We start from the raw sequence: 26776 nt of genomic DNA, 5'->3' as shown, positions 1-26776 counted from the left end.
TATACAGAGTTAGTACCATATTTTTAACAATTCGGAAGGACATTTGATTTCTTTTTTTTCTATTTAGAAAGGTTTTGTACTTTTAAAGGAATGAAAAGTAAAGTATGAGGATTTCTATTTTTAAGGAAAACATTAAGGATTTCTGCAATCAGGTTTTTGTTTTTACAATTTATACAAAATACTAGCAGTAGCAGCCGAGCTCCCAGGTACATTAAATTAATAATATAAATTTATGTAATTTAGTTAATAAGATTATGTTGAAAAAACATGATTTCTTGCAGTTTTATAAACTATCATGCTAAAATATGGGTAAAAACTTTAAAAGTTTTTATAAATGCTTTGTAAGTTTTGTAATATCTTCGCTCTATAAATATGAAAATATAGATGACATTTTGCTTCTTCAGCCTAACTTGATTACTCTATACGACTGTGTCCAGAGAGCCATGTATTATTTAATAACTAACTGGACACTATGGGTTCAAATCTCGCTTGTGACACTAGCTTTTTCATCTTAATCAAGACGGCAGATAAAATGCATAATTAATAAAAAATATTAGTTAATATGGAATTATACAATTCTATGAGTTTTGCCATAGTAAAACTTCACTTAGTCTAATAATAATAACGCTCATTCTTTTAAAACTGCTACTAAAGACTTTGGTTTATTTTCACAAATAAAACTTTATTGCCTATGTTGACTACATTAAATCTTCCAACTTAAAAATGCTAAGCATTTTGCTTCGTTGCTGTACTGATATCAACACTAAAACCTTACCTATTCTTTGCCTATCGGTAGGAAGAATATTTGAAAGTGTCCTCCTGTTTGGAATCTTAATAAAAAATCTATTCGCAAACTTGTTGTGTACAATTTTTCTGAATCTATGCCTATCAAATAAGAGTGACCTATGACTGTAGATAATTTGAAATTCGCTCTGATTTAGTTGATTTTTTTTTCAAAATAATTAACTATTATATTGAGAGTTTTTTATTTAATCGAATCACCTTTTTGTACCAAGTTACTTGACCAGGCATAATAAACTGTTCCTACTTTTAGCCTCTCGACAGACACCTTTTGACATGAATGTATAAGGATGGTCGACTGCGGTTATTATTAATTTTATAATTGCTTGCTTTAATTATGAAGTTTTTACAATTATACGGCTCTGAAGAACTACATCCCTGCGAGCCGGAGTGCGTTTCGGGCTAGGTAGACCCGTAACGCCGTGAATTTTGTAGACAATCCACTCTATAGCTAAGCACTTGAAAGTGAAGTAATAGCTTATCCTACTTTCAAGGGAGTTTTCTTCTAAATCTTCATTCCTCGGAACCGAATTTTAGGTAAATTTGTGTTTTGCTAAAAACATTTGGCAATTTATGCACTCTTAGACAAGTTTGGAACTGAAAGCACATGCATTTAGGGCCTTTATGGCTGTCTGACTCTGAGATTATGTAAATCTCTGCACCTTTATTTTTCCTTATTGCTTATGCTGTTTATGTCACGGTCTCTGCTTCGAAATTTATCGTGATTTGTCTCCGGGGAGTTCCTACGGTATAGTTCACAGTTTACTCTTATTTTGTCAGGTGCATTTATGGCCATCACATTGATTTCAATGCCCTCCAAAATTTTATAGTGGCCCCTCCTTACACCTGGCTTTATTTCCTTCTATCTCAGGAGTCTATTAGCACCCTCAAAAGCCACCTTTTGTCGATAAATGTATAGGGGTCGAAGTACGAGTGCGGTTTCCTTTCCACCTGCTTTAAGAAACACCTATTTTTTTTAACTTGGAAGTTTACATAATTGTATCTTAAAATTCCAAAAGAAATTTATTAATCGAGAGAGTTATATTGTTCTTTTGTGAAAATAGAAAATATGTATAAAAAAGTCTTTCAATGCCTCCTAGCAGAGTTCATTAAAAAAAGATTTTCTCTCTCAAACTCGAAATGCTAATGCAAGGACCTTGTTTCCACGGTGGAATTTCGTGACTGGAGAATCTTTTACTTGAAAAAGCAAGTATGTCCCGAAAGTATAATCGTCCCTCGGGTCGGATGGATCCTTTTGACCCGAGATTGATCCGGGGGAGGACGATCCGCAGTCGAGGTGATCTTTCGAAAGGCCCGTAGTCAATATTTAGCCGTGATTGACTTTATACGTGACCTGGACAACGTCCTACTTTCGTGAACCGATGGACGCCGATTGACCCCCTGTTGATGGAAAAGCGATTTATCTCCCTCCATTAATCCTCGGCTGCATAATTTCCGGTCACATATTTCCAAGGGGAGGAAAGTCGACTGCAAGGCCGGATCCAATCTTGCCAGAGCCGACGCCTTTCTTATTTACGGAGTCACGGATTATCCAGAGAGCGAATAAGGGTTGAAAGGGTTAAAGTCAATATAAAACTTTTAAAAATATCCTAATTTAGCTATTTGAATACACGGCAATTACTTCTTTTTCCTTTGTTTGCAGTTTTACAATGATAAATTAGATATTAGATCCTTTTCGCTTTTGCACAGTTGAAAAAAACCATAAACAGTCATATAGTTGATTTAAAAATGTTTTTTGTTTGTTTAATACCTTATTTACAATTAGACAAGTGGATATAATTAACAGGATAAAAGTTTCCTTTGAATTACTGTAAATGATATAATCTTTTTCTTTTGCTAATTATTAATATAAGCACATTATCAAATTGTAACTTGTTTCCTTTCACCCGGAAATATTTTAGTGATAAACCGAAATTGTTACTAGTATGCAATTGATTTACCGGCAAAATGTTATAGGTCACAGACGGATTTCAGGACAGATAGAAGGGTTAAATTCACAACAAATAAACTCTAACGGTGAAGTTTCTTTTCCGAGAACCTTCTCTCTCTCTCTCTCTCTCTCTCTCTCTCTCTCTCTCTCTCCCTCTCTCTCTCTCACTGAAAAACTAAATTGCCGCAAAAGTATGAGTACAATTCTTAATTATTTTAATAAACATATAAAATATAATAACACGTTGAACAACAACTTTATTATTTCTTAAACAATTATTTAAAAATAATAATGATTTGACATTATCTATTATTACAACTAAAATTATTCTTTATTTAATTTTTCTTTATAAAAAACTGTACCAAATTAAAGAACAAAGTTTTTATATTTTATGTAACAATATTTTTATATTTTATATCAATTATGTTATCAACGGTTTTTATATTTAATATCGAATTTCTATACTAACATATAATATAAACATAATATATTGTTTTTATAATATACATTAATTATTAGATTCACGTTAGGAAATAACTTCAAAATTATCATCTGTTTTCTATATTTTTTTGATAAATAATTTGTTCACTGCTAGTCTCTTAATACTATTTGTCTTATTAGTAATTTAATAACTCTAATTATCAATTTCGTCTAAGCACTTATTTAGCCATCTACATCGACCAAATTCTGCAACATTAAATAAAACTTCATTCATTCATTCTCTCTCTCACTCACTCTCTCTCTCCCTCTTTTTCTTTTTTCTTACTCTCCCTCTCCCCTATATGTATTTATCTACCTTTCTTTCGGACAGAGAAGTAATCAACCTACCATGCCACAACCAACAAAGAAAGAAATACGCATGTTTTCCAACTTTCTTCTCCCTCCTTGTTGGACTTGTAAATTCTCGTTCGTTGAACCCCAAACTGAAAATATATTTAATTGTGATATAAAATTTGATCATAAAATAACATCGTAATATAGTTTTTGTTAAACAAGCTTGCATGACAGAATGACAGAACTGTGTGTTATCTTACCTCCAATATATCATTCTCTAGGAGAGAAAAAATCGACAGGAATAAAACTAGAGATGGCCACGAATTATAAACGGGCGTGGAAGAATAACAGATAGGTATGACGCAAATGTTGTGCAACTTGTGGACGAGAAAGGTCCACCAACAAACAAATCTTAATCGGAAATGAAACGATTGCCGGATGGAGAGACATGTTAATCTCACGAATTCTAAATGAGATGGGTCAGATTCTATTTTTGGTCCGTATTCGGACATTATTCAAAATCACTGGAAGATCCACATAAATCTAACATTTTTCTTGTTATTTCGGTACTGTCCCCAGACGGGTATTAATAATCATCATCACTATTTTCACTTTGCAACAGCTGCCACCGATTAGTTCTGTTGAAGAACATTTTCTTTATTCTACTGTTATATGGCCGAAACAGTCCAATTGTCCCTTCTTGATGAACCCAATTTTTCCATGAACCTTCTTCATTTCAGATGTGATCAGTCCATGAAATTTTAATTATTCTGCGGTGAAAGCACATCAAAATGCTTCAAATTTCATTATGTGGACTTTTTTAACGTCTTACTACCTATTATATAATTAGTTTTCTTAAATTTATTTATATTTTATAGCGATTTTTTATATTAAAGATGTAATTATCACAGAATCATATTGTTTACGTTTCGACTACTTATGGTTAAGCCTTCTGAGGTTTCTGAGAAAGCTTTACCAAAACATTGAATAGGATAGGTGACAAAATTCATCCCTGGCCAACTCCTCAAGTTCCTCGGCAAATTTTCAATTCCTCTTACATACTTTTCTGATTGTAATATATGTTTCTTATGATATGGATATCATATCTATGCCATAACCCTTTAAACTCCCGCTACAAGTTTGCATCGTTTTAATCAAAGAAATACAAAATGAATGATAATTATAATTTTTGAAGTTTATCGTTTTGAGTGTAACTAAATTAAATATTGAGATCATATTAACCATATAATTATTCGGAGATCGTGACATGCGTCTGGTGTGACGTATGTTTTAGAAAAACATTTTCTCTATCGTGCCGACGTTTCGTTCTTTATGGAGATCATCTTCAGGGCCTGGGAATTATAAACATTGTTTAAATTCTACAAATACATGTAGGATGTGGGAAAAAATGATGACTTTATGCAATGCTAAAAAATTTTAGATTAAAAAAATTGAATTTATACAATGTTATAAAATTTTAGATTTAAAAAAGAATGAATTTATATAATGCTAGAAAATTTTAGATTAAAATAAAACTCACGCAGTCTCAACACAACTCACAAGAATGACATATCTACACGGAAAACAAACCCTGAGTGAGTACGAATACTTTGATTGTATCTAAAAGTTTCTATCATTGTATAAATTCATTTTTGTTTTAATTTTCTAGCATGGCATAAATTCATATTTTTTTCCACATCTTAAATTTATTCGTAAAATTCAAACAATGTTTATAAATCCCAGGCCCTGAAGATGATCTCAATAAAGCTCTAAACGTTGGCACGATAGAGAAAAGTTTTTCTAAAACCTACGTCACACCAGACCGCATCTCACGATCTCCGAATAATCATTGACTAACGATCACTAAACACCACACATTTAACCAAATAAGATAAATCAGACATGACTAGTGCATTCTGTAGCAAAAATGATATGATGAAGGGGTCCTGTTTCTCGAAATTTCGACAAAGAAACCGAGTGGTTTTTTTCTGATAGGCATCATACCTGATCGTTTCTTAATATATATATATATATATATATATATATATATATATATATATATATATATATAATTACAACGAAGGGTAATCTGCAAAAATATTTCAGAATTTGGTCGAAAAAATTGAGTAAGTTGTGATTTTATGGTGTAAAGGTGATCGGCCAGTTGTTATTCAACAATAAATTTGGTAGGACCGGAAAAGTGGTCCAATGAATGTTTTGGTGTTGAAAGTACGCCAAGCTTTCGGTGTTTTATTTCTCCTTCTTCAGGGCTAGATGCTTTGTCAATGTTTAAAATTGTTTTCTCTTATTAACTTGTATAGATATTTTTCTCTCGTTTTGTCATTTCTTATACTAAATACAATGTAATGGAACGTGAAATAAAACATCGAAAGATTGCCGTAGTTTCAACACGAGAATATTCATTGGACAACATCCCCGATCTTACCAAATATATTGTTGTGATTTTACAGCCAGAATGGGAATAACATTTAGTTGGATAAATCAACTCGTCGTTTATGCGGATCCACTCCAGACGGCGATTGTTTAAAACAAATCCTTTACCTGGTGCAATAAGACTGGCCAAGACATACATTTCAAATTCCTCACAGCCGCCCCTCCCATAGTGTAAACGCCTGAATATATTTCCCCGCGAAACGAGTCGGACGTAAATTATTACGGAGTCTTTTCCGTCCCCCTCCCCACGGTGAAAGTCTCACCCTTATTTTATGTTTATCTTACTTGATTAAGCCGGTAAATTAAACGGCTCTGAGAACCCCCCGCGGCTTCGTCTACTGCCTCTCATATTGCGTTTTGTCATGCCCCTCTTCCCATTCACAACTCCAAGATATTTCTAAAGTTAAAAAAAAAAAACTTTATAATTTTCGATTGTTTCAGCATGGACGATGGGATGGCTGGTTTGCAAGACGATCCCCTATCTGCAAGGCGTCTCGGTGAACGCTTCGATAAACACTTTGGTCGCCATCTCCGTGGAGAGGTGCTTAGCCATTTGCTTCCCGATGAAATGGCAGGTGACCTCAGGGGCCGTTAAAGTCGCCGTTTTCATCATATGGACCTTCTCCTTGTCCATTACCCTTCCATGGGCTCTCTACTTCCAGCTGAGGCCCCTCGAAGAAGGCAGTCGGTATCAGGTAAGAGCCCTTTTACTCCTCCATCCCATAACGTGTAATGGGCCTCTTAACAACTCAGCCGACCGATTATAAAACTTTATTGTTAAAAAAGTGCTTCTCCTATAAAGTGAACCGCGTAAAAGTATAAAAACCCACCCCCAAGTATTACAAATATTATTTAACTTTTTATTTGACTTTTTAATGTTTCACCTTTATTTAATGTAATAAAATATTATATTAATTCAATACATTTGAAAAAGGTTGGTCGTTTCCTATGATCAGATTTGCATTTCGTCTTCTTCAGTCGTTGGTCTGTGCGTGAATATGTCATTTTTAGGACGAAAACCAGGATGATTAAAGAATTTATACTGTCCTATTCGTACCTCGAGAAAGTATTTAAAGTCGGCCAATGAAACCTGATTTTCACCTTGTGACATATATTATTCCACCTCGATTCATTCTATCACTTCTATTGATAAACAAAGCGAAAATAAGCGTGCCAAAAAGCGCGCCTTTATCCACTCCATTTGCAATGCCACATGCTTTCAATCTTCCATCTTTCGTCCTGAGTTAGGTAGTCACACTTTTGTAAAAAAAAATTACTATCAATATAATTGTTTCAATTAAAAATTCAGTTGGTTTAAGTTATTGAGAAATTTATATATAGTAGTATATTTTTTCAAAGTTCTTATATTCTCTTATAATTTCATTTCTCCTTTATTATCTGTCGTAATCGTTTCTTTTGTTTTCAGTGAGATTTTTAGTCAATATTTTGTCTAAAGTAGTACAGTCCAAGCCATGGAACTCCATAATAGAGAATCTGTGTTTAAAGAAAACTTCTTTTAGTTCCAGCAGAAACATTGCTGGAACTAAAAGAAGTTTTTTCAAGCACAGATTTTTAGTCGTCCAAATGCTCGAATTTTACAATTTTGAAGTTTTGGATAGCACCAAATAGACATGCGAAATCTGGGTAAATTCAACAATTCAACTCAGTCCTCGGACTTTTGGAACCGATCCTATGTGCTCGCTCCATCTACGGCGACCTGGATTTTCAGTTTATTTTCACACTTTTTTTTTTTTTTTTAAATGACTCCTCTCCTCCTTTTCATTGATTCCCCATATTAGTATGTTTCTTGCCTTTAATTTCACAATCATACTATCTGATGTTTTAATGTTTTGATTATTTTATCTTTCATAGTGCAGACCTTTTTTATAAGAATTCATCTTCTTTTGTCATTCCATCCATTATTAAATTAAGGTAACTGAAATCCTGTTTAGTCGAAAATAAACTGACTGCACTGTTTCATTTTTCTTCTATTAATTGGCCAAATTTCATTATCAGAGTATCCATATCTCCGTCATGCTCACTGTTTTTAAGTGTTTATTGGGCATTTGCATTTGCACTTCAGGGCTGCTTTCTGGGGAATTGTTCCTTTGTCTTTTATTACTATGGCCTCGGAATAAAAACGGAATATTTCAATTATTGTATCTTTTTCTTTTTATTGTTGCAGCGTTGTCCAGGCATAGTATTTTTTAATTATCATAAATTTCTTTAGTTAATAGTATGCTTGTCCATTGTGTTATTTTCATTCGAATCAGAGATGTGTGGAATAAAATAATATTGTGATGACAAAATTAAGGCGCTTTGATACAACAGTCTCCGCATAACTGTTGAATAATGCTGGTTTAGCCTAACCCAAACCCCTTTATTTAAAAACAAGAAAAAAGCTGAACCTGAAATATCAAAAAATTATTCCCAGATTGATCGATAATTTTGAAGATATTTCCTAATAATGGTAAGGCATATTTTCTTTAAAATTTCAGATTTTTAGATTTTTTGTTTTCTTCCCAGTTGTTTACAAGCTTATAGTAGCTTAATAGTTCGATGGCAACATTAGCGTGAATCCGGGCGTGGTCAACGTTAGTTCTTTTTCTCAAAAACGAGAGAAGCTAACACTGAAAAGTGCGAACGGAAGTAGAAAATGTTATACCGTCACTAGGCCACTTCTTGGATCCGTCTTCACTCGCGGATTTGTTGAACTACTCAAACGCGTTTTTGCATTGCGCCATCTTTAATGAAGAAGCAGAAAAATTAGAATAGCCGAGCACTCAAAAAAAGTTTAATTTTAGTTTTAGTTCAGGTCTTGTAACTGTTACTCCGTCCAATAACTTAGCTAATATAAGCCATGCTTACTCGCTATCATCATTATCATCGTTAGATCATACTAGTTATCTAATAACTCCTTAGCAGACTCCGACAATCACTGTTTTAATAAATTAGTGGAAATATTTAATATAAGGATAATGAAAACTATTTTTTACAACTAACCTTGACCACGCCTATCTTATAAGGTTTGCCAAATTAGCCGCGCTCACATTAGCTACAATTACCAACTTTAAAATATAATGTTCTTAACTTCACCAATTTTCACATGATTTTGTCGGAAACATCAATGAAAATTAATTTGCAAATGCCTCAAAACTGTATTCCGTAACTAAACTTGGCCACGCCCATTTTGTAAAGTAACCAAATTAGCCATGCCCACTTTATATGCAATGGCCTATTTAAAGATATAAAAAGTCATTAAACGATTAACAACTTTTCACATGAGTTTGCAGAAACTTTAATAAAGCCAGGATTGCAAATATCGCAACTGTTTTTTACAACTTTTACAACTAGCCTTGACCACGCCTATCTTATAAGGTTTTTCAACTTGGCCGCGCTGTCATTAACTACAATTACCAACTTTCAAATATAATGTTCTTAATGGGGTAACCACTTTTCACATGATTTTGCCAGAAACATCAATGTAAAACAATTTGCAAATACCTCAAAACTGTATTCCGTAACTAATCTTGACCACGCCCATTTTGTAAAGTCACCAAATTAGCCACGCCCACTTTATATACAATGACCCACTTAAAGATATAAAAGTCATTAATTTATTACCAACATTTCATATGATTTAATAAATCCAGGATTGCAAATGTTACAACTGGTTTTTACAACTAACCTTCACCACGCTATTTTGTAAAGTTAGCCCAGTTAGCCACGCTCAGTTTAACAACAATAATCAACTTAAAAATATATTAAGTACTTCAAAAATAACTACAGTTTCCACATTAATTAAGAAAATATGATCCTGAAATTCGAGTGCTTGAAAACTGATTTTATGGGCCTTGATAACGCCCACATTAATGTATACGACATATGTAACAAATTTGGCCTAACAACAGACGACCACTGTTTACCTGAAGATACGTAAATACAGTTATACTAACGTATAAATAAAAATCCAAAATGCCTGATTTTTTTTCAAATTAACACCCGACAAGTGAAGAAGTAAAGACTATCAATTTAGCCTCGCCCACTTTAACATCACTGTGCATGTGAAAACCTTTACGATAAGACGAATCTTGACTTTTGACTGATATCCACTGTTCGGCTAAAAAAATTAAATTAACATAAAAATTAAATTTCATCTTTCTAAAACCAATTTTAATTTGTAAAAACGTTCACAGTTTGTCTGAATAAGATAAAAAAAAGTTAGTACCCAAAAGCTAAAAAATTACTATAATAATATAATCAAGGTTCATTCAAGAAACTAAAATCATTCAGTGACCTAACCTAAAGGATTTTAGTATTAGTTTTGTCTAAATTGCACATGTTCTGAACACCATTTGTCCAAAACAGTGAATTTTGACGTAACTTTTTATTGCTTAATTTTTTCTATATTTGCTGATTAACAGCAAGGTAAATTAAATTGAAAACATATATATTTTGGTGGTCTCGTTGGTATGTATAAATATCGCCCTTATACAAGGTAAACCCTGACATTTTTGTCGCTTGAATTTTTTTTCAAAGGTTTTTTTACCTTTTTTAACACTTCAGTAGGTTTCTTTTTAAATGCAATAGAGTGTTTTGGTTTTTAAAAATAACAAATGCCATTAATTTTTTTCAAGATTTACCCAACACTCCATCCGATGGCATTCATTAACGGACTCCGTTTTGATGGGAGACGTGCTTTATCTAGGGTAGACGTCAGGCTGGATGCAATTTGTAAGATCCTCCGAGGAAGGTGGGGGGCCTTCGGTAGATCTGTATAAATTTATCAACCTATGAATCAGGCCGGAGAACTACGCGCGCGTGTGTCTAAGAGGAATCGTCATCGAACTGTCACGCTTTCATTTTTCACGAGCTAATGGGCCAATCGTTAGCGTGCAGTCGTGTCATCGGGACATCATGAGAAGGTGTCCTTTACATATTCACGAAGATCTCACGAAAATCTTCTCCCAACAGACGTACGTATTCACAAGCTAATATGAATAAATAATATGCATAAAATTAAATAAAATATTTTATAATATACACTAAGCTAAAAAGAAATTTCAAACTGGTCAAAAAATTCTCTGGGTTTGAAATGATCAAGCGTAGTTTGTAACAGTCAAAATCCAGCTGAAATTATCTAAATGTCAATCCTAGTTATTACAGTGTGATCGTAAATCGTGGTAAAACCTGAACTGTCAATATATTCATAAAACAAGATAGGGCTCAAAATGTCTCCATGATGTGACCACCCACCAGTAATCCAAAAATACCTAGAGATCGTGATGTGCTGGTGAGGGCATTTGTCTTTTTCAAGATTTACCAACCACTCCAAACAACAAAAGAACATAATAGTCTGTTGATTGCGTCTAACATTACAACTTTTAAAATGATGGTTTTACTGGAAAGACTTCTCCCCTTGGGGTTATGTTGTGCGTTTTCGGCTGGAATCAAAACTAAAAAAGCTTGCATATAGTCATTTGTGGGCTTTTTCTTCGGGCGTGACCTCCCATAAAAACGGCTAATGTAAAAATAAAAGTTCTGATGGCCAACTTTGTTTCTGTATGGAAGAGTGGAAGGCCTAGCACAGATAAATTGCCCGTCTCGCAATTTTTAGCTCCCCCCCCCCGAGGGGCCGAAGCGGTTCTGGTGTAAAAGGGCTTTGTCAAGTCCACCCCCTTACAAAGCGGCTGGCTTTGTCGCGTTACAGAAATTTTACGAATTTGGACCTGGCCCCTTTCACCCCGGCTTTAAATTTACATGATTTGACAACAGCCTCAAACCCCCTCTCATAAATCGAGACGGAGAACCTGATGACTAGAAAACCTTTGACCTTGACTTTAAGTCGAGTTTTTTTATTAAGTTGAAATAATGACAATTAACAATAATTGGCACCAGACCGCATCTCACAATTTCTTAAGAATTAGTGACAATAAAACAAAAATCCTAAAAGTCTGAGCTTTTAAAGAAGAAATATCATATATAATCATTAGATTATACATTAATAAATATCTTCAAATTTATCGACCAATCTGGGAATTATTTTTGATCTTTCAGATAAACGATTTTTTCTTGTTTTAAAAAAAGGGCTTGGGGTAGGCTAAACCTGCATTACTTACCAGTCATGTGGAGACTGTTGCATCAAAGCGATTTTCATCACAATATAATTTTTTTTCACATATCTCTGTTTCGGATGAAAATAATACAAAAGGACAGAGAAAGTAGAGAAAGTAAAATGATGTAAATCCAAAATTAGAATGGTAGAAGGAAAAAGCATAGTAACACTTTTTTTTGAAACTCAACAAGCAGCTCTCTCCGTCCGTTTCACTCTCTCTCCCTCTCTCTCTCTCTCTCTCTCTCTCTCTCTCTCTCTCTNTCTCTCTCTCTCTCTCCTCTCCTCTCCTCTCCTCTCCTCACCTCTCCCCACCTCTCCTCTCCTACCCTCTCCTCACTTCTCCTCACTTCTCCTCTCCTCTTCTCTCCATAAACGTGAAGTATTAAATAACGACAATAGAGAAATAAACACAAAATTTAAAGGCCTGAAATTTTAATTTAAAAAATATCATTACATTATACGTTACGAAAAATCTTCAAAATAATCAACCCGTTTTCTATATTTTTTAAATAAATTATCTGTTACTGCTAGCCTGTTAGTACTATTTATCTTGTTATTTACTTAATAACTCTAATTACCAATTTAGTCTAAGCTCGTATTTACCTGTTGTGTACTTATTTAACTATCTATCATGATATTTACCAAATACATACACACCTACGAGCGTAATTTATCTGCTTACTTACGCGCCATAGATGCTACCTAATTGCTTATACGCTTATCTATTATCAGAGATATCTGATTGAGAGATCAAAAGGGAAAAAAAGAAATAAAATGAGGATTATTGATAAAAGAGAAAATAATTTGTATAACATAATATTATTACTAATGGCATACTAGTAGAATCTAGTGACTATAAGATTTTTTATAATGACTGTTTATCTCAACATGTTTCTAGCCTAGAAAATGTTGTAAGAGTTCAGAAAAGGAAATCAAATTTTTTACAACCTTTAACTTATGGGTATAAGTATAAACCCATCAACGTTCAACTACGAGCAGTTCTTCACCTCGAAAGCCAAGGGTTGGTATCACCACTAAATTCAACTTCTGGCAGAAAGATGGGTTAAAATAGTCGAAAATGATGTCCAGTATTTTGAAGAATAATTGTCACGTTTACATTTTATATTGAAATTAATAAATAAAATTTAATTTATGAACAAAGACTTTTGCAACGACCTGGTACTTTGTAATGCTGTAGTCTAGATACGGAACTGTTATGTAGTTTTGTTATTCAAGGGAGCTTATTAATTTTATTTTCTTTCTTTTTTTAGAGATCACTAAGTCGGGAGCCTTTGGGACTATGCAGTATACGTTATTTCAAAGAAAGTTAATTATAGCAGTCAGTATAATAAAAATCACTTGTCCACGCGAGGTACTTCTGTATTTGAAAGATTAGGACTTAACCATTAATATTTCCTTGGGCCTCTTCGAATTCTTCGCCCCTGTACATAAAAGGCCCGAGTTTCCCCAGAACGGCGTCCCACCGTCAATAATACACACGGGGTCCAATACCAGGCCAACATAAGTGGGAGCAGACAGGAATGATGTAAGAGAGAGAATTATATTTTATTAACGTCGTAAACTGCCAGGACGGAAAAAGGCCCTGTGCGACGAAACACATTTAAGGAAAACCCGGCTGTAATAAAATAATTTTTATAGGCAATTTTTAGCCGCACGCTTCCGAATTCCGCCCTCTTGGCCGGGGTGCACATGTGTTACCTTGGGTTTTAATTGAATCTTTACGTGACCCATAGCTAAGCTTGCGAAAAAAAAATTGCAATTTTGGCATCTAATGTGTGGTGTTTAGTGACAGTTAGTTAATGATTATTTGTAGATCGTGAGATGCGGTCTGGTGTGACGTAGGATTTCTTAATCGTGCCAACGTTTCGAGCTTTATTCAGATCATCTTCAGAGCTCAAAGTGTTTATTTTCTGCGTAGATGTGTCATTATTGTGGGTCGGGTTGATAGTGCCCTTTTGTCATCTAACTTGATTCTTATCCAACCTACCTCCAGCATTCGAGAACAGCTTGAGCTTTTCGAAGGCGGTGCAAAAAGTGTCAGTTGAAAAAAACAGTTTTGCCTTCCACACTAGGTCTACACCTAGACAGCACGCTGATGAAGAATCCCCACGCAAAACTTGAAAGACAACTGAACAGAGGACTTGGACGACTACGAAGAAACTATTGAACTAACATGAAACTATTCTTATTTACGGCGACCATTTGGCCTCGAGACCTCCTCCCTCCTTAAACTGAGAGCCTGCTTTGTCTGATTTCTCATGGCATTTGCCCGCATCAGAATTGAAATTACACTTTGAACATATACGAATGCATATAGAATACAGGTAAAATAATATAAAAAACGTTTTCCTTGTTCAAATTAACTTTTATATGTATTATTTGGAGAACGTGAGATGCGGTCTGGTGTGATGTAGGTATTAAAAAAACATTATCTTTGTCGTGCCAACGTTTCAAGCTTTATTGAGATCATCTTCAGAACCTAGGATTTATAAACATTGTTTAAATTTTACAAATACATGTAGGATATAAAAATAAATTAATGAATTTATACAATGCTAGATAATTTTAGATAAAAAAAAATAAATTTATACAATGCTAGAAAATTTTAGATTAAGAAAAAAGTTGAATTTGTACAAATTCATTATTTTAATCTAAAATTTTCTAGCATTGTATAAATCCATTACTTTTTTCATCCTACATGTATTTATGAAATTTAAACAATGTTTATAAATCCCAGGCCCTGAAGATGATCTCAATAAAGCTCGAAACGTTGGCACGAACTTTGGCTCCGAATGATCATTGACTAACGGTCACGAAACACCACACAATTTTATATGTATTTTTATTAATATTTATTAACTACTACTACATAAATCGGTTTTTGATTTTCAATCGTAAAACATATAAAAATTTCCATCTTTACGTTTTTAATCCTAAAATTACAAAATTTTCACTTATCGGGAATATGGATTAGAAAGTGGAAGCGGCCTTATGTGGATTTCTCTTCTCCAGAACGAGAGACGGTGAGGCTATTGATTAACAGTTTATGCATTGATGGATGGCTTGTAATTTATATCAAGTTGTTAGTATCGAACGCGGTGCAAAAGGAGGGGTAATAAAACATTACTGCCATTCCAACGACTTCACTTTTCTTTTTAATTAGGGCCATTATCCTAGGGCAATTGACCGATTTCGAACCCAATCAGAATAATTGATTCTGTATTTTAGACAACACTTCTGGATTGTAAGTCTCGATTCGTAATTAGCACTCTCAAATTTTATCTTACTTGCTAATGACAACCCTGAGAAACTTTTCCGTTTTATGATTGGAGTAGTAAGAATTTCACCCTTTAACACTTAAACCTTTGTCTATTGCGTGCGACCACTGCTAATGATTTTCCTGTAAGATTTTCATTTCTTTAAAGAAATACAGAATTCTTATCAGGAGATATCGAATTGTACATTGATAAAAAAAAACAGTCTTTATCTGCTGTTTCTCTGTCTTTTCTAGGTATAGTCGACATTGCTCACATTTTAATAGTCCCATTTTTTTAGAGATATTTTTCTAGAGCATGGCACCTCTTAATTCGTTTGTGTTTCTCCCATTTTGACCTACCTGGACACGTCGGGCTGGAAATCCACAATCCAGACCTTACTATCGCGATCCGACCCGCTAAACGAAATAAAGAATATGGCAAAGAAAAGACGGTAGGTGGCCTGGGAAAAGTCTTAAACCGCACAAGAAGGATCATCTTAACCCGACTCAGAACTTGACGTACGAGGTTGACACACCGACACTTACTTTTGGGCCAAAGCCTGCGTATGTGTCCGATACGCAGAGAAAGATTTCTCAATGTGTCCGATACAAGAATTGTGCTCGAGAACGGCAGCGAATTTGGGTCCACTATTCCGGTTTTTGGAGAAAAGTGGAGTAATTCTGTAAGAGATCTTTTTTTTTGGCAGATAATCCTGTTGTTGCATTTAGAGTGTATCAACTTCTATCCGCCCATTTAATTCGAAAACTATTACATTTAACAAAAAATAGCCTTACACAAACCCCAAGTTAATTTTGCTTAGGAATCGTATAATGGAATCAGTTTTAACATAGCTTTCTGATCTAGCTGGAAAATGACACCATGTTTGTTATTTTAAACGAGAATCTCACATTTTTATTGCAGAATCGATTCTAGCGCCTATTCTATAACACTTTTTCTGACAGGAAAATTTTGATAGGACCATTTCTGAGTTTTGCCCGATAGAAGACGCCTGAAAGGGGGTATGCTTATGTAACAACAAAATGGCCCTCCTCGTTTATTTTAAAAACGATCAGCGTCAGCAAATTAATTTAGAAAAGGAATTGTCTCAGAAAAGGGTAGGGATCAGTTGCGTTAACGCTTAGCTTATATTAATTTTTAGAAAAAAAACTCTTTTTACAAAAAATAATTTTTTGTCATTATCGAGGCCATTTTGTTGTGTAAATAACTCTCAATTGTGAGTCTGTATTGTTGTAGATTTGACAATTTATTAAAATTTATGTTTATAATAAATGCTCCCTGCGTTTGATGCCCAGAGCTCTGCTTGTTTCAGGAAGTCTTTATTTGTGGCCGTTTCTATTATTTCCGGGCGGATTTCACAATCAATCCGTTGTTCCAATTCTTGAACAGTCAATACTGGAGATGGACTGGCTTACCCTTGATTCTTCAATGCCTCCCAAAGGAAATAATCCAAGGGGGTCAAATCTGGCGACCTCTGAGGGCAGGAAATAGGACCTTGTGTGTCAATCCATCTCCCTGTATGGTTCATGTCCAAGTAATTGGTAACGTCGCGCCTAACGTCAGCGGGGCAACCGTCTTCTTGTATGATGCCTAATAAAAAATTATTTCCACGTTGACTGGTCTGCTAAACAAATGTGGTCCAAAGCACCTACTATTTTTTTACGAGGGTTCGCAACAGCACAGGTCATATAAAAACTCAGGGTGTCGGTATTTTTTTGAAAAAAGCCCATTCGTAAGTATGTCGGGATTCGAACCCGGGACCTTCACCTTACAGTTACGAGCACCGTGCCAACGCCTAAACCGTTGCGGCCACCGACGCCCCCGTTAAATTCTAGTATAAACGTTGGAAATGATCATAGTGTCTCCTTTCCGAAAACCTCTCTCTGAAAAAAAGTGATGAACATGATAATTAAATGAATTCAAAGGATATGGTAATCATTAAGAAATCGTAAGCATTCTGTAGAGAATAGACGCAGGCCTTCCTCTCTGCCCAGCATCAACAAAAGCATTAAGTATATCTCTCTTCTGCTTGTGTACATTTTTGAAGGAAAGCAAAACATGAAATGAATACTCAGGTATCCATTATTTCGCGTTAGATTCGAAATAATTTCATGAGGATTAACTTTGAGAAAATTACAAAAACAAAAATTACAATAAGAGAGGTCATTGATATTCGAAATTTAACTAGTCGTTAATTAAACATTGATATTTTTAAATACATTTTACAATTAGATCAGAAGGCTAAAACAAAATGGAAGATAATACCATAACTTGGTCAAAACAAGTGAGAGCATATAATTTGTTTTCAATAGAAAAAAAATCGGCATAACTCAAAAATGGTCGATCCTATCAAAATTTTCCTTTCTGTAAAAGTGGCATAAAATAAGCTCTAGAATCGAAATGTATAGTAAACATATAGAATTCCCGTTTAAAATAACAAATTTAGTTTTCATTTTCGAGCTAGATGAGAAAGTTACGTTAAATCTGTTACCACCACGCGATTTCTAGCCAAAATTAACTTGGGGTTTGTGAAAGACCATTTTTTCATAAAGTTAATCGTTTTCGAATTAAATGGGTGGATTATAGAATTTGATACGCCTTGTATGTACTAAATTTGGTGCAACATATTTTAATTGTTTTATGAACATTTATTTATATGCGTGGATGAGTGTAGGGCAAGATATCCATGCGGAATATCAAGTACCCCATCGATCCTCAATTAGACTAAGTACTGTAAGTATAGTTTGTTTATAAGCGTGATAAAGGGTGATGGAGACATATCTAGTACTCCATAACCCTACTTTAAAGATGTAATAAGATGGAACTTATTTAACACTGATTGAGAAAGTGAAAGTTTACTTTAAACCTGAGTTGGGGGCTGAAACGATAGCTCCACGAGCCTAATCTCGACTGTGGTACTGATAAAACCAAGGTTCGACCCCCAGGCCACCAAAATAGAAGATGTTCAAATTCTCTTTCCCAGAGTCCCAACCTCGTTGCTTTAAATATTCTCAAGTGTATTTTTGTAAAATTTCCTTTATTTCTTCGTTCTATTTCTCTTCTCTTCTTCTTTATTCTCCTCTCTCTCTCTCGCTCTCTCTCTCTCTCTCTCTCTCTCTCTCACTCTCTCTCCCCCTCCCTCCCTCCCTTCCCCCTCTCACTCTTGTTTTATGGAATTAATTTCGATCATTGATGTAAACGATTTATCTTGTTTTTAAATAAAGGGGCTGGGGCTAGGCTAAACCAGCATTACTCAACAGTCTTACGGTTACTGTCGCATCAACGCGCCGTAATTTTGTCATCACAATTTTTTTCGCACATCGCTGATTCGTATTAAAGTAAAACAAACGGACAGAGTAAATTAAGATAATTATAAAATTAAAATCGTAGAAAGAAGAATTGGAATCTGGAATCAGGTTTTTTAAACTCAAGCATCTCTCTCTCTCCCCCGCGCTCTCGCTCTCTCTTCTCTCTCTCTCTCTCTCTCTCTCTCTCTCTCTCTCTCTCTCTNCTCTCTCTCTCTCTTTCTCTCTTTCTCTCTTTCTCTCTTTCTCTCTTTCTTCCTCAGTCTTCATGTAGATTGCATAAGAAATTATACATTTAATTATTCTCATGTCATCTTAGGATTTAGTCCCTATATTCTACCACAGGCACTTTGCCATATTCATTATTGTACCTTGTTTCTGTCGTGTGTTCTCTTGAAACGTGCATTCAACTTTATCCTTTGGTCAAAAATTATTCTTATTCAGAGGTAGGTGCATTAATCTACATATCCCAATAGAAAGAAAAAATTAAACACGACAACTAAAATTTTTGACAAATCCATTCCACAAAACTATTTATGATTTATTTTTATTAAAACTTTTATTATTTTATATTATTTTTACTATTTGATGTGATGATTTTGATGTGTCTATGGTCTTTTGGAACAACATTGTCCATATATTCTCGTTGTTTTATCGCCAGAGTATGTTTTAGCTTTAGTTGATTTAGTTATTTTATTACGCCATTAACATCAATGTCAATTTAGTATAAATAATTAAACGTCGTTCCTACTTGCTTACACGTTCAATTATAGTTGCTTATAGTAAATATTTCGCCCATTTTCTGAGGGTTCACCATGTTTATACAACCTTTATACGATGAATTCCGAACGGTCATTAGTCGCTCTTTTCCTTGGTATTTTTTTAACCGTTGTGCCGATGTGCGCTGCCTACTTCGGAGTTCTCCGTCCGCTTTAAAATCGGCTGAAATTTATAGAAATGCCCCTTGTCTCAGGGTGTAAATCGGGCGGAAGCGAGTTGTTAGAACCGCGATGGCGGAAAATGGCTCCGATTTTGCTTTTATGGGCCATATCGGAGAAACGATTTTGGTCAAGGTTCCAAGGGGAATTTTTTTTTATATTCATCCCCATCGGCGTAGGCGAAGTAAAGGTAATTAAAATAAATTACTTAATGCCATCTTGAATAAAATGAGGCTTCTAAAATTTGCGTAAAATAAGCAAGAAAGTCACCAGAAACACTTGAAAAATATCTAGAAAACAAAATTTTATTAATAATTCATAAGCCGTTTTAATATATTTGTCAAGCTCTACCTCTCTCTTTTCTCACTCACACTCGTCTTTCTTTACTCTTTCTTTTTATCTCTCCGTTTTCTTTCTACCTCGTCCGTTTTCTTACTCCCAGTCTCTTGTTTTCTTCTCTCTCTCCCTCCCTTTCTTCCTCTCACTCTCTTTCTCCGTAACGTATGGAATGAGTTTTGATCACTGATGTAAACGATTTATCTTGTTTTTAAATAAAGGGGATAGGGCTAGGCTAAACCAGCATTACTCAACAGTCTTAAGGTTACTGTCGCATCAACCCGCCGTAATTTTGTCATCACAATATTAATTTTTTTTCATACATCTCCGATTCAGATGAAAATAATACAAATGGACAAAGAAAGTAGAGAAAGTAAAATGATGTAAATCCAAAATTAGAATCATAGAAGGAAAAAGCATAATCACATTTTTTTTAACTCAACAAGCAACTACATCCCTCCTTCTCTCTCTCTCTCTCTATATATATATATATATATATATATATATATCTCCCTCTCTTCCACTCTCTCAATCTCAATCCCAATCTCTCTATCCATCTATCTATATCTCTCCCTTTCTCCCACTCCCTTTCTCATTTTCTCTCTCTCTCTCTCTCTCTATATATATATATATATATATCCCTCTCTCCCACTCTCTCAATCTCAATCTCACTCTCTGTATCTATCTATCTATATTTCTCCCTTTCTCCCACTCTCTCTTTCTCTCTCTCTCTCTCTCTCCCTCCCTTTCTCACTCTCTCTCTTTCAATCTCAATCTCTCTCTATCTATCTATATTTCTCCCTTTCTCCCACTCTCTCTCTCTCTCTCTCCCTATCTCTCTCTCTCTCTCTCTCTCCCTATCTCTCTCTCTCTCTCCCTATCTCTCTCTCTCTCTCTCTCTCTCTCTCTCTCTCTCTCTCTCTCTCTAAAGAAAATAATTTATTTTCTATGTATAAAACATAACAAATTAAAAGGTTTATAAGTTTTAGAATCAAATGGGTGGGTTATCATAGTTGATGAAGAATTTGAATCTGAATCACGTTTTTTAAACTAAAACATCTCTCTCTCAAAAAAAAAATATTTTTTCTATGTATAAAACATAACAAATTAAAAAGTGTAAAAGTGGTAAATTAATGTGTGGTGTTTAGTGACCGTTAATTAATGATTATTTGGAGATCGTGAGATGCGGTCTGGTTTGAAGTGGGTTTAGATAAAGATTTTCTTTTATCGTGCCAACGTTTTGATCTCAATAAAGATCGAAACGTTGGCACGACAAAGAAAAGTTTTTCTAAGCCTACGTCACACCAGACAGCATCATCATGATCTCCTAATCATCGTTATAAATTAAATTATGTAAATAAAAAAGTAAAAGTACAAAATGTCTCTTCATATGAATGTAAACATATATAGTTTAAAAAATCTTACTTTAATTATCTACACAATTTGTTCTCGTATGTAAATCAAAATAATTGTTTACTTGTAAAATGAGACCTCGTATAGCAATTTTTCTTTTGTCACAAGTGGGGGGGTCTGGTCTGTACTTGTACTTTTGTAAATAATTATCTAAGTAAGGAGAAATTAACTTTTTTTTTATTTGTGTTTTTGTCAAGTTAGTCTTATATACATGGTTTTTATTTATGAATGATGTATGAAAAGAAATTATTTTGTTTGTTTAAGTAGAGTAGAGTCAGGGAAATATACGATTGTATTTCACTTTAGATGTAACAGTGGTCCCGGAGACCAAATCTTGAGTGATATATGTATAAATAAAACGGAAATATCTCTCTCTCTCTCTCTCTCTCTCTCTCTCTCTCTCTCTCTCTTTTGACTTTCTTTCTCCTCTCTCTCTCTCTCTCTTTCTCTCTCTTTTGACTTTCTTTCTCCTCTCTCTCTCTCTCTCTTTTGACTTTCTTTCTCCTCTCTCTCTCTCTCTCTCTCTCTCTCTCTCTCTCTCTTTTGACTTATTTTCTCCTGTCTGAGAAAAAGCATAAACAGTCATATAGTTGATTTAAAATGTTTTTTGTTTGTTTAATACTTTATTTACAATTAGACAAATGGAAATAATTACAGGATAAAAGTTTCCCTTGAATTACTGAAGATGATATAATCTTTTTCTTCTGCTAATTATTAGTTTAAGCACATTATCAAATTGTAACTTGTTTCCTTTCACCGGTAAATATTTTAACGATAAACCGAAATTGTTACTATTGTGCAATTGATTTACCGGCAAAATGTTATAGGTCACAGACGATTTCAGGACAGATAGAAGGGTTAAATTCACAACAAATAAACTCTAACGGTGAAGTTTCTTTTCCGAGAACCTNATATAATATCTTTGATGTAAACGATTTTTTTTGTTTTTAAATAAAGGGGCTTGGGTTAGGCTAAACATGCATTACACAACAGTGTTACTGTAGCTGTCGCATCAACGCGCCGTAATTTTGTCATCACAATTATTAATTGTACTTGTGACTGGAATATTTGGTTGCGTTGAAATTAAAAGGCATCGTGATACCTTACAGTTCTGCTCTGTATGCAGGTGCATTTTTTTCAGTCTGATTTTGATCTTAGCATTTGTCTTAGTTGTCCGATCTTCTGGTCATTTGACGTCAAACGTCTGTCTAGGATAATCCTAAATATTTGACTTGCATGAATGTCGATTGTTTTTTGTTGTTGGCGTAAAAAGTGATTTGACATTTTACTCGTTTAATTTCATCTTCCGCTTTTTGCATCGTTCTGCTTTACTTTATTCGGCTCCGTACATAATATGCCGGCATTTTGTGCAGCTTGGCAGGGAGTTGGGGATGGATTGGCAGATCAGCATTATAAATAGTGAACACGATGAGACAGAGAATACACCCTTGTGGGATGGCGGATCCGAGCACTCATTGCTGCACCTCACCCTGAAGCATGTTAGGTAGAATTTACGGATTATGGAAGGATTGTGAACTGCTTTACTATGTAGAACATTTCACGATGCTCTGTACAATATAGACTAATTTAGCAACGAATATCCGCGTTTTTGTAAACTTCTTTTTGTCTAATAAAATATCACGACGTCCCAGTTTTGTTGTTGTCGCGAATTCTTCAATTTTTTTTTTTTTTTGTTTAATTGGCGAAAGAAAATCGTCCACATGGATGAATCTTGTAAGTGGAGACGCGACATCGGGGACATCCTTGGATTTTTTTTCAGGAATCTCCTCGGAGAACGGCTGACATTCCAACCCATTGTTGGCCGGGGCTTCATTGTCGGTCCGGAAACGTCGGACAATGCCGAGAGGTTGTGCAAGGTTGCTCCGGCAAAATTCAGAATCGTATCGATGACGGTGAAACGCGACACTAATAAAACTAATGGCATAACAAGAGCCCTTTCAAAATTGATTGTCGGCCCCTGATCCTCGAAAAGCCCGTTACGCACTTTGTTACTGTATTAAACGTAATTATCGCCATTTATGAGACACTTAGGGAGCTTAAATATAAAAAAATACATATTGTTTGCTTTTCATGTCATACTAGTTTGCTTGTCCTTTTTGGTTTGAATCTACCAGACGAATTTCATCGACTTCAGATGTTGATTGAACATACGTTACACTTCAAAAATTTGTTACAGTTTATGGGCAAAAATACATCAAGTTTCATGTCTTTTTTTAAAGAAAAGCCTTTTTTTCAACTAAACTCAAGTAGCGGTGCGGCAACGAATTCTCGGAATTTCGACCGATACTAGCCGGCGCCCCACAAGGGAGCATTTTTGGCCCTATCCTTTAAATCATCTATACTGCTAACCTACCTGCACACCCCAATACATCATCACCACCTACACGTACGATACCGTAATTTTGTCGTCTAGCTCGAATCCTTTCCAAGCTACCTCTAATATCCAAGAATACCTTGAGCTTATCGAAGATTGATGAAAAAAGGGGTAGGAAATCCTGAATGTAGAAAAATGTACGCAGTGTACGTTCATATTGAAACAGTCTTGCCTTCCACTATACATCAACAACAAAGAGGCCGACTTCCATTCAAGTCAAATACTTAGGACTATATCAAAAAAGCAGACTGACGTGGAATCTCCGCACAAGACTTATAAAAGTCTTAACTTGGACAACTACTTCAACACTAAACTAACCTTATACAACTCTTCTGCAACAATTTTGGACATTCCTATACTTCTGCCAAGCCGTCCGACATCCAGCTCATTCAATCCTTGCAATCAAAAGTCTTCAGACGGATCGTCTTAACTACGTCACAACTTCAACATTCCTTTTGGCAATTAACACATCCTTTCCCGATTCCAAAAGTTTCACACCAACCTCTCGATCCATCCTAACCGTACTGCTCGGGCCCTCTCTACACATTCCCATCCGGAGAACCCTCCACGTCGCTTTAGTAGAAGATGGCCTCGAGGCCTTGCTCCACTGAATGTGAGTGTCAGCATTGGTTGGTTTCTCATATCTCAAGGCTTGGGTCTTCCGGAAACAGCGATGACATTAGGGTTAGTGCTGTTACCGTGTCAAAAACATACTGCGCACACACATTTCTAATATGTACAAATATGTATAGACTATAAATTTAAAAAAAATTATTTGCCTACAAAAAAGTCGATAGTATTCTGTCAGATGCTTGTTGACATTAGTCTTAAATTAACAAGTTATGACCAATTCTTTTTTTTCCCCAACCACCTCCCCGCCGTACCTAAGGGAGACCCCATACCGGCGGACCACGGCCACTAAACTAATTCTAATGGAATGCAAGTTTATGGGATCTTATTGTGCTTAACGTCTTCCTTCGACCTTGCCCTGAAAGGGAAGACCCAAGGAAGAAGGGAAATTTTTTTTCTTATTATTATTTATCTAATCTAATAGGTCTCCCCCTTGCTGGTTAATCCTTTTGAATACACTTTCTAATAAATACAATATTTTAATAAATAAATAACAATTATGGGTACAAGGAGTAACCAGCCCGGAATTAAAAGTTCACGGAAACGCTAAGATCTAACAAGCAACTTATCATAGGAAGAAAAGGAAGAAAAAAGATAGTAAGAAAAAACTAATCAGGTACTTTATCCACTATAGCTCGGCTAACAGGCTTGAGGACCTCAAACGTCCTCTTTTCTTTAACCAGTTGGTTGAGGGTCGGTGGCCAAGTGTGGCGGAAGAGGAGCTTTATTGGTTCCCTCACACTCTCAAGGAGGGGGCAGTTGAATAATCTGTGTTGGACCCTGTCATCAACTCCACAGTCGGGACACAGTGGACTGTTAGCTCTACGGAATTGGTGCAAGTAGGCGTTGAAATTTCCATGACCTGTCATTATTTGTGTGATCCAGAAATCTGGTTGAAACCACTTTGCTTTTGCTTGGTCCTCGATAGTGGGTAGAAACTCGTGGGTTAACCTTCCCTTGGTGCTTCTGTCCCATCTTTCCTGCCACAAGTTGTCTATCCAAACTGTAAGGATCTCCCGGATCTGCTTTCTAGGTGCAGTTCGTAGCCTTTCCCTATCTGGCGCATCCAAATTTACCATTGTTGGCTCCTTTCCATCTCTTAGCTGCCGGATTGCAATTCTACTGTGGAGGACAATGTCTATTGGTGCAGCGGAAGCAAGGACTTGGAGGGCGTGAGTAGGGGGTGTCCTATAAGCTTTAGTCTTTCTCAGGAGCGCTATTCTTTGACTCTGCTCGGGGATGCTTCTACTCCTCCCTTTGCAATTCTGTTCCCCAAGCTGCTCCTCCATACGTGGCAATGGGCAGGTATACGCTTTTGTAAGTGATGGAGAGCGCCCTTGGACTCAGCCCTCATTTTGATTTCGCGATCGAGCTTAGTTTCGAGAAGACGCATCTCGTCATTTCTCTGATCTTGATGGCATGGTTTGTAGGACTTAGCCTTTCTCCCAAAACTATGCCTAAGTACTTTACCTTTTCGCTCAGCTTGATTCTTTTCCCTTCGATCTTAATCACGGGGCTTGTACTTAACTTGCCTTTTAGCAATAGCGATTGGCATTTGTCAGGAGCAATTTTTAATTTGGCCTCTTCGCACCATGTTTTGATCGCCGTCACCATTGCTTTTGATTTTTCTTCTAGCTCTTTCTTCGTATCGGGCTCTATGATGGTGACAAAGTCATCCACGAAAGCGACGAACTGAGCTCCCATTTCCTCCAGCTTTTCCAGGAGGCCGTTGAAGACAACGTTCCAGAAAAGTGGGCCTAGGACTGATCCTTGAGGGCACCCTTTTGTGACATTTTCTGTCGTAACCGTTTGCTTCGTTGCTATCTCAGCCCTTCTTTCGTTAAAATAGCTCACGATCAACTTGAAAATGTTTTTAGGGATGCCCTTTCTTTTGAGCTCGTTTAACAATGTTGTCATTCAACGGAGTGGAAGGCGCCTTGGATGTCGAAAAATATTCCCAAAACGTATTAATTTCGCTATTTTCAGTTACCTCGAATAACTTAAGGGCAGCATCTTCAGTTGAAAGCCCCTTTCTCGCTCCATACTGTCTGGCTGATATTTCTCTTTCAAATGTTCAAAGTTATGACCAATTCGTGGAAATGGAACGAGTGTTTTGCCTCTCCCTGTTTATAACCCTGACTTCACGCCATCCCTTTTTTTAGTGAAATCAGTCTATAAAAACTCGAAACTTAATTCAAAAGGTTCCAAATGTTTTTAAAATGAAACAACTGCAAAAAAATACTCGCATTTTATTGACAAAACAATTCGTGTTGAGTTAGTAAAGTAAAATTTTGAACACTTCACGGGGTATAAAAGGGTTAACATAAAAGAGCCCTCTAACAAATAACGCAATTCGGAGAGATTTTTA

General features: G+C 35.5%; 1 protein-coding gene across 1 annotated transcript in view; it reads left to right on the top strand.

Moving 5' to 3' along the window:
• LOC106672086 (neuropeptide SIFamide receptor-like) overlaps positions 1 to 23365 on the top strand; it is a 76094-nt gene extending 52729 nt beyond the window's left edge. The window contains exons 3-4 of the mRNA XM_024225235.1: positions 6422 to 6675; positions 23093 to 23365. Of these exons, the coding sequence (XP_024081003.1) occupies positions 6422 to 6675; positions 23093 to 23365 (527 nt within the window). The remainder of the gene's footprint in view (positions 1 to 6421; positions 6676 to 23092) is intronic.
• The last annotated feature ends 3411 nt before the right edge of the window (positions 23366 to 26776 follow it).

Source organism: Cimex lectularius, unplaced genomic scaffold, assembly GCF_000648675.2.
Source record: "Cimex lectularius strain Harlan isolate CLEC.00 unplaced genomic scaffold, Clec_2.1 scaffold93, whole genome shotgun sequence".
NCBI lineage: Eukaryota > Metazoa > Arthropoda > Insecta > Hemiptera > Cimicidae > Cimex > Cimex lectularius.
The sequence above is the reverse complement of the archived record's forward strand: the minus strand, read 5'-3'. Positions and strand labels throughout refer to the sequence as shown.